The sequence below is a fragment of the Sebastes fasciatus genome, chromosome 9, assembly GCF_043250625.1.
Source record: "Sebastes fasciatus isolate fSebFas1 chromosome 9, fSebFas1.pri, whole genome shotgun sequence".
Lineage (NCBI taxonomy): Eukaryota > Metazoa > Chordata > Actinopteri > Perciformes > Sebastidae > Sebastes > Sebastes fasciatus.
Window position 1 is genome coordinate 16,163,002 of NC_133803.1, and position 9,479 is coordinate 16,172,480.

Sequence of the window (9,479 nt, forward strand, 5' to 3'; positions counted from 1 at the left end):
ATTAAACATCCTGAAGACTGATCCTTATCTATCACCTTTGGAGCTGTTCACTGACGTTTCTTGTTCTTGGGTTTGAATACCTTCACGAACAGTTACGAAAGGTGTAAGCTAGTATCTAAATATTTATGAGCTGTTAAGGAACACATTAAGGTCTAAAGATGTAACCTTCAAGAAATAATAACAAAATCAAAGTTAGATACCAGCATGCATGGAACATGCAAATATTTTGCCCTTGTCTCTAGTAAAATTGAAGCACCTCCTGTCTACATGTTGAAGTGTCCTTGGGCAGGACACTGAGCCTCAAATTGCTCCTGATGGTCAGATCAGCACCTTGCAAGGGAGCTTCCTGCCATTAGTGTGTGCATGAATGATTAAATGAGAGGCAAATTATGAAGCATTTTGGATAAAAGTGATGTAAATGCAACCATTTACATTTAGTGGCTCAGTGGTACCTCACTTTTCAAGCAGGTGACCCAGTACAGTACAGTACAGTACAGTACAAAGGGTGCAGGGCATTATTTAAAAATGCCAAAAATCAGTAAGATAATGTAAAAGAAAGGTGGAAAAACAGCTATATAATGTATCTTTAAACAGTAAATTAACTGTAAAATACTGTGAAATTAATAAAAAAAAAACAGTATTTTTCATTAACAGTACAAAGCTGTAAATTTCAGCGAAAGTATAATAATGTTAATTTTACAGTAACATCAAGGCAACCCTGCTGCCAGTTCTTTACTGTTATTTTACTGGGAAATTCTTAACAGTGCATTGTTGTGAATACATCATAAAGCTCAGAGGAGTCACTTGATAAGAGGTCGAGTAAACCAAGTGGTGGAGATTCCCTCTGCACTGGTTAAAGGATGACAATCTGCTGCAGCTAGAAGAGACTTTAGGAAGGGCAACATATCTAAACGAGCAGCATTCAGAGGACATCTGTGTTTTCCAGACAACACAACAATGTGGGCATCTCTGCCAGCTAGGCTCTTCTTGTTCCTCTCTGTTTTATTCCTCTATGGATGCAAGTGCGCTTCTGGTTTCGCCTGTCCGAGGATCTGCCGCTGTTTCTCCAACACAATCCGGTGTAACAATGTGACAGAGATGTCAGCTCAGACGACCGACCACAGAGACAAAAGACTGTAAGTTGCATGACATGATACATTGAGTGTCTGTCTTGACTGATCGGCCTATCTTTGTTAATTTGGCACTATGATTATAACAATTATAATGCATTTATGTCTGTTTATTTGTGCAACTAACTCCCCTGATAAAGCCAGTGCCAAGACTGTTCCGTGCGTACTTACGCATGGAGCGAGGACGCACCTGAAATGCACGCGCTTGGTTACATACTTACTTAAGTGACTTACTTATCTCACATGTTTTAATATTTTTTTGCTCAAAGTCCTTTTATTGGTATTCTGTACAAAATCCAATAAATTGTATAAACAAATTATACTCCCATCATCCCTATAATAATATTACTGCACCATTAAATAAGCAGAGTTAATTTCATAAACAATTACATTTATACATATCGATGCATTAAATCCGATAGCAACATAAATGAAACATATACCAAACCAATAATAATAATAATAATAATAATAAATAAATTAAAAAAAGGAAATTAAATTAAAAACAAAAACAAATGTAAGTTGTGAATTGTATGTAATATGGGGTCAGCAGTTTAAAACTTCAATGTCAATTGTATCCATTTTTTTATATAGATTAAAAAGGGTCTCCATATAGCATAGAATTTCTGAGCACACCCTCTTGTAGTATAGCAAATCTTCTCCAATACCAGATGATGTATGAGATCTTTAAACCACATCCTAAACACATGTTTTAATATTTGATTAGATCATATTTTTTATAATTTGTTGTGATGTAATCGTTTTGAATCACTTCTATTCTGGTACAAGTTATTTGAAGTCAAAGCACTCTGTCATACAATAACCTTTAACGAGCACTGACTGTACTTGGTTAATTTGTTGGAACATTTTCTAAGCTCTTCTTCCAAAAAAGTGGCACTGTGTTGGAGCAGTAACTCAGAAGGTAGTTTGCCACCTATAAAGCAAATTCTGGTGTCAGTTTTGACACTAGTAGCCTTTCATCACAACTCAGCCATTACATTTACATTTATCTATCAAATAAGATGAGGTCTATAGTGTCTATTCAGGAAGCCCTAATTCATGTAGTCTAAATGTAGTACTAAACCATTTTACTTGCAACTTCTTTTCTGCCAACACACTGGGGAGGCACTCCAACAAATTTCTCCTAATGTTGAGATATTATTTGTTTCTCGTCATGTTCTGATTTAGTTTATTTTCCAAACCATAACCATGGAACATCAATGGTGCTAAAGACACACATTTACCCTGTCATTATAAATGTATATATACTGTAAGCCCAGTATATAGTCAAGTTGTTTGCCCAGTGTAGTAACTGTTAGCCATTATTCTTTAGCCATTGATGTACACCTTGTTGTAAATTCATTATAACAACATTCAAATAATAAAATATGGATTGACCTACTGTATATTGCAGACCAAAGGACATCTGAGTAATGTTGATATTTCCTAGTTCATGTTTTACCTCATTTAGTGAAAATTACCACAGCATCACACTCTATTGTTGAGAAACAGAGGGACCTGCATGTGTGCAACTTAATTACCTGTGAAGAAAATGTCAAGTTGATCTCACAAGGTCAAGTACACAGTGCATGCTCTCTAGTCTATAGGGTTTCTGGGCATCAGTTTTACCAGACTGTCACAGGCCTTGAAGGTGGAGAATCTTGACCTCTCCCCTGCTAAATCACAGAGCCTTGAGTCTCTCCTGATAAGTGTCCTGAAAACACCAGGGCCAGCGGCTCCATGCATGTGTCAAACACTGCCAGCACCCTTACTGTACATGCACACTCCAGGGACTTTGGGATTTGTCAAATGATGAAATTAACAGTATGTCAAAGTGTTTTTTTCATTTGTTTATCATGTTAACTGTATGTGACAGTTGGAAGGGATCAAGTGAAACGGTTGATGATTGGTTGGATGGATAAAACATGTTGCTGTATGGCAGTGTGAAATACAGTGAGAACCCACCACTTAAATGTCATGTTATATAGGCTGAAACTTAACTTAACCTGGAAGTCATAAAATTGATTTCAAAGTGAATACAGTTTATAGTTTATATATAGTTTGCCTCCAAAAATATTCACCATTCACCATTCAGATCACTTCACACTTAAAATGTCTTTTATTATTAGATATTTTGAAATTAAATGTGGATCTCCATGTTCTTTTTTCAGGTTTTTCTATCACTTGACTTTGCACACTATTTCAAGCCATTCTTTTGAGGGTTTGAAAGGAGTCCAGAGGATGTAAGTATCAATTTCCCCCCACTGACAAACTCTGACTTAATTAATCTGACACTTTGTCATAGAACTGCAGTTATATCCCTAACTTTATATTGTATTTGTGGCAACACTCATGACATGACCCCTTCACAAAAAGAAGTCAAGGTGTTTGGCGACACTTCCCTTCAAACAGCAATCCGCTTTTTTTTCAGTGTCACATGCTGTAAAGGTACATTTGTGTTCTTTGGATGGACTTAATTGCTTTGTTTCTGCTCTATATACTCAGTGAGATTACTCAGAGTGTAACCCTGGAAACCATTGAGGCTTTAGCGTTTAATAACCTTCCCAACCTCTCTGAAATGTGAGTCTTTTTTCTGTGATTTTTTTAATCAAAAACAGTAATGGTTAGCGTAATGCAGTAACTTGTGTTTTATAATTTTGCTTTGCAGCTCAATCCAGAACACCAGGAGTCTGATGCGCATTGGCAGAAGGACATTTAACAACCTCCCCAAACTACATTACCTGTGAGAGACCTCAAAATATACAATTTAAATGTATATATTTATTTAATTTAAGATTGAAAGGTTTGTTTTCAAAACAGACATTTCTGTCAATTTAAATCAGACACACACTAACATAAACTGCACTTATAATATCTTTTTCATTGTATTAGATACTCTCCAGGAGCAATCGATTTACATTAAAAGACACATTGTTGTTTTTTCCTTTGCATTAACAGAAGCATCTCAAATACTGGGATAACCATTTTTCCTGACATTACATCCATTAATTCTCTTGAATCAGAGTTTATCTTGTAAGTACATCTGTCCTTAAAGTCTTAGATGGCAAAACAAAAAGCACCATACACAAAATCACATTGCATTGCTATGAACTGTCGTGCTATTGCAGGGATATCTGTGACAACCTGTATCTACTGGAAATACCTCCAAATGCTTTCACTGGAATGACAAAAGAATACGTCACAATGTGAGTGACGCAAGAAATTCATTTTTAATTGCTTTACACTGTCAGTTATAGACTCACCTGTAATCATAACAATCTTGTGATTGCAGGAACCTGTACAACAACGGCATCAGAGAAATACACGACCACGCCTTCAACGGGACAAAGATAGATAAACTGTAATGTAAACTGAATGATGTAAGTTGAGTTTCTGTTCTCACACCATTAAGCTTTTGCTCCATTGCCCTGCGTTTTATAATTTCAGGGTATTAAAGAATAATCGGAACCTCAGAGTGATCCACAGAGATGCTTTCAAAGGAGCCATGGGCCCTGGAGTTTTGTAAGTGATATTTTAAAACCTCCTGAAAGTCACTTAATGCAAAATGTATAGATTTATTTTGGGGGCGGCAGAGGGAAGAGGTCAAAATGACCATTCAATTTGCAGACTAGCTTTTAATGTCTTGATAGATCCATTGCTTGAATTCTGTGTTGAGACTTGAGAGATGGTAAACAAGATAATGCTTCATGCCGTACATTTCTGAGGAGTTTTCCATCATTGAAAGAAATGACTTCTTGTGTGTAATATAGGCTACTAATATAATAACAGTGGGTTATATTTTACTGATGACATACTTGCAAAAGTATCAGCTGACTGAGTGAAGGCTAGGCTTGTGATTTACTTTATCCTCAGTGTATGACCAGCACAATGGTCACAAAGAGGCCTTCACATCCCCGTGCCAGTCTTACAGTTCATTGTTGTGTTATGTTGTCTTGTCTGTTATTTCACAGGGACGTGTCTGCAACAGCTCTCGCAAAGTTACCGCCACAGGGACTGGAGTCAGTCCTGGTGCTGTTAGCTCAATCAGCGTACGCCTTGAAGAGTCTGCCTCCTCTGCAGGGACTGTGGAGCCTACGAGAGGCCCACCTCACCTACAACAACCACTGCTGCGCTCTGTTGAGCTGGAACACCCACAGGTGAATTACACTGGGCCTTTTTAAAGGTCGATCAAAAGTAAACTCTGCCCCACTGCTGTTCCAGTGTACAACAAAATGTGTTTGTGTGTCCCATATGTGTCAAACAATGCTAATCAGGCAGTATTAAAGCGGTGGTGACATATTATTTGAATGAGTCTTTACATGATTTCCTTCCATTTCTCCAGGGACTTTCCCATTAATTCTGCATGGAATAATGGCTCTACATATTGTGATGAGAGTGACCCATCAGCAAGGTAAAACTTCATTATGCTTCCCTGTCTGTAATCTACTTCTGTACTGGTTAAATTAAAACCTGGTTGTTAATGAAAGGCTTTATTGGCAGCACCGTTGATTTCAAATGACAAACCAATCCATCGGTCTCATTGTTTAAAGAGGAGCTAATATTTTTATTTTCAGGTGCATACTTGTATTTTGGGTTTCTACTAGAACATGTTTACAGCTTTAATGTTCAACAAACGCTTTATTTTCTCATACCGGCTGTACTACAGCATCTCTTTTCACCCTCAAAAAAGCCCAGTCTGCTCTGATTGGTCAGCTGGTCCATGTTGTGATTGGTCAACCGAACCAAACTCTTCGGACTCCGCTCAAGCTCCCCTCTAACTAGCTTTGTTTGAGGGTGTGCCAAACTAACCGCTAGGCAAGTATTATGCAAATGTGTTACTTTGTGACATCACCACGTTACGGAAGAAAAGGCAGGCACACTAAAGGAGAGGGAAAAGCACGAAAGCATGATAGGTCCTCTTTGAGTGCAATGACAATATCTTTCTGTTTGACTTCTGATGAAGAAACAGGAATGATTTCCTCTCCTTTCTTTCTTCTCCTTTGAAAACAGGGTCCAGCATGTCATCGGAGGCTCAGCAGACAACACCCTAGTTATGGATATGCCAGTTTTCTCAGACGTTGATCTGCTTGTGGAGGACGAAGTCTTCGGAAACGTGAATTTCCATTATCCGGAGCTGGACGCCTGTCAGACCAGACCAGCTTTGGTTTGCACGCCTGAAGCAGATGCTTTCAATCCCTGTGAGGACATAGCGGGATTCAGTTTTCTCAGAGTTGCCATTTGGTTCATCAACATACTGGCCATCACAGGTAACCTGACGGTGCTCCTGGTCTTCTTCACCAGCCGGAACAAGCTGACGGTGCCTCGCTTCCTCATGTGCCACCTGGCTCTTGCAGACCTCTGCATTGGGGTCTACCTTCTGATGATCGCTACCGTCGACTTGCGCACACGCGGTCACTACAGTCAGCATGCCATCGAATGGCAGACAGGGCCTGGCTGTAGTGCTGCAGGCTTCCTGTCTGTGTTCGGTGGGGAGCTGTCAGTCTACACACTCTGCAGCATCACCCTGGAGCGCTGGCACACCATCACCAACTCTATGCAGGTAGAGCGCCATCTGGTGCTCACACAGGCGGCGAGTATAATGGCGGCCGGCTGGCTCATCTGTCTGGGGATGGGGATGCTGCCCCTGGTCGGCGTGAGCAGTTACACCAAAGTCAGCATGTGCTTACCCATGGACATCGAGACACCTCTGGCTCAGGCCTTCATCATAATCATCCTGCTCTTCAACGTGGCCGCCTTTGTCGTCGTGTGTGTTTCTTACGTGCTGATCTATCTGGCTGTAAAGAACCCTGACATCCCCGGAAGAAGTGCAGACACCAAGATTGCAAAGCGAATGGCCGTGCTCATCTTCACTGATTTTCTCTGCATGGCGCCCATCTCCTTCTTTGCCATCTCTGCTGCATTCAAGGTTCCCCTAATCACAGTCACCAACTCCAAGATCCTGCTGGTCCTCTTCTTTCCCATCAACTCTTGTGCCAACCCTTTCCTGTACGCTATCTTCACCAAGGCTTTCAGGAAGGACGCGTATCAGCTCATGAGCGCCATGGGCTGCTGTAAAAGAAAGGCCAGTGTTTATCGCATGAAGGAGGTCTACTGCCGCGAAAATGCAGTCAGGAGCAACTTGGGATCCAATAATAAAGGATCCAGCGCAGGAATGAGGCTGGCTGACATGCCACAAGAGAGCCATGACATGTTGACTGGTCATAACAGGAAAAGGACTAATAGTAGGCCTATAACTAATAACATTGATGATGGATCTGTTGAGGAATGAGTCCTAAAACCGGGAAATGAGTGCATATTTGTACTTCCAGTTCCCTCGTCTCGAATTCAATGGGTTTTTTAAATGGGTTTTTGGTCAGTGCCTGATATAAGGTCTGTGGTTAACACAAGTTCAAGAGATTTTAACGTTTTGTTCTACGATATAAAATACATCAGTAAATATCCTACTCGTGAATTTTGAAACCTCTTAAAAAAGGCGGTTGCTAACAAGTGGCTGAATGAGACTACAAAACGTCATCACGCCGACTCATCCTCCTTTACTGCCTCGTTGTGTGTACTTGTGTTCGTGCGACTTGGTGTAGTTCGTTTTTAGCCTAACTTTAGCTTTTTACTTCTGGAGATTGCATTCACACTTCAAAAATCATAAAAGTGGTGTTCGTTTGTGGAGATTATCTTGCTGAACAAAACTTGAAAGTATCATAAATGTATGTTTGCCACAGAGCTTATTTTCTCCAATAATCCAAAACCCAATAGAAAAATCCCATTGGCTTTTTGTTGAGGGAACCAGGGCGATGCTTACTTCCTGGTTGGCTTACAAAAATACGTCATCCCTGTAGCACTTTATTAAGTGTCCCAGTAAGACATGCCAGTAAGCCCTGAAGCCGGTAAGCCTAAATGGAATGGAGCCATCATTCATGATATTGGTCTCATCTAGGGTGACCAGGTGTCCAAGTTGACCCGCGTCCCACATATTGAGACGATGTCCCACATTTTCATTGGCACTAGTTTTCAAAAGTCAAACCACTGCAGGACAGACACTTTTTTAAAAATCTGGCTTTCATCCAATGACTGTGAAGAAAGATACAACATGAAGTGACACAGTACGTGTGAGTCTCACAAGAAACGTGTGGCTCAACAAGAGATGTGCCGATCTATGGATGCATTCAGGCAAAGCATATAGAGATGTTACCAGGTAGGTAAGGGGCAGAATAGATAGACATTATATCAAACTTTAAGACTACCTCTCAGCATTGGCAATTTGTTCCACATTGTCCCACACAAACATACTCTTGGTCCCACATTTCATTTGTTGGGCTATAACAAAAGAGCCAGGGGTATATCACAGTAAACAAAAATATCAAAACCTATACATATAGGCCTGTTGAGTGTCTTAATAGCCTTGTTCTTGGTGAAATTAGAAAGTGGTTTCACATATTGCTCAACATTCTTCAAGAAAACAACAAAATATGGTATTAAATGTTACAGTTATATTTACGAATAAAAGAAAAATCATATCAAATTTATTATAAGAAAATATTGTTGTTTTTTGAAGAAACCAAACACCACATTTTCCCATAATAATGTCTTTAAACAAACCATTTATTTATTTATTTAAGATACATTGTTTGGTTCATTCTGAGGTTGGGTACATTGACTTAAATGAAGAGTGTCTATAGCCATGGTTAATATGGAAAGTTGTACAGTAGTTGACCACGTGGTGGAGTAGTTGGACAGAGCCACCAGGGTTTTTTGTTGTTCTTCTAATGATTTTTGAGATTGTGTTATTGAATATAAAATATAGCCTATTATTACATATTGTGCTAGTCTATGTGTTGTTAGACTACATACATATGCATAATGATTGTTGTAAGATAACATGGTAATATTTGTAATATTTCTCTGTCTTAAAGAAAGACTTTCAAAATAAAAGCCCCAACTGATTTGCTGCCATGGCTCTTCTAGTATTTTTTATATGTTGAGCCCATTTACTCCAAATTTCACAGATTTGTAATTTCACAGACAGCCATTATTCAAAGCATGCTGCAGTGCTTTAGATTTTTAATGTGTTTTTTTCTTCCCTCCATCACTTTCCCCATGGCATTACAGTAAATCTTCTGTATTTATTTCTTTTTTTTTTCAACATATTTTTATTATTTTCAGAACAGAAGGCTCACAGCAATGTTATGTTCAACAGTTAATAGGCTATATTTTATATTTATTGAATATAAAATATAGCCTATTATTACATATTGTGCTAGTCTATAAGTGTTGTTAGACTACATACATGTGCATAATGCTTGTTGTAAGATAATATTTGTAAGGTAATATTTC

At 39.0% G+C, this 9,479-nt stretch overlaps 1 protein-coding gene across 2 annotated transcripts; it reads left to right on the top strand.

Annotated features, from left to right (window-relative positions):
• The first annotated feature begins 538 nt into the window (after positions 1–538).
• lhcgr (luteinizing hormone/choriogonadotropin receptor) lies at positions 539–8,213 on the top strand. Of its 2 annotated transcripts, XM_074646272.1 has the most exons (11): positions 539–1,136; positions 3,302–3,373; positions 3,636–3,710; positions 3,799–3,873; positions 4,089–4,163; positions 4,259–4,336; positions 4,423–4,491; positions 4,578–4,652; positions 5,102–5,287; positions 5,473–5,541; positions 6,141–8,213. In XM_074646272.1, the coding sequence occupies exons 1-11, from the start codon at positions 958–960 to the stop codon at positions 7,417–7,419; spliced, it is 2,232 nt and encodes a 743-aa protein (XP_074502373.1). In that variant the 5' UTR covers positions 539–957; the 3' UTR covers positions 7,420–8,213. The 2 variants fall into 2 exon arrangements, with proteins under 2 accessions (XP_074502373.1, XP_074502374.1); XM_074646273.1 differs by lacking the exon at positions 3,636–3,710.
• The last annotated feature ends 1,266 nt before the right edge of the window (positions 8,214–9,479 follow it).

Bases quoted from the DNA above. Each gene is read 5' to 3' on its own strand.
- lhcgr (XM_074646272.1), top strand. From the start codon at position 958: ATGTGGGCATCTCTGCCAGCTAGGCTCTTCTTGTTCCTCTCTGTTTTA. The intron at 4,164-4,258 runs GTAAGTACATCT...GTGCTATTGCAG, and splicing joins CTTGAATCAGAGTTTATCTT to GGATATCTGTGACAACCTGT. The intron at 4,492-4,577 runs GTAATGTAAACT...TTATAATTTCAG, and splicing joins GGGACAAAGATAGATAAACT to GGTATTAAAGAATAATCGGA.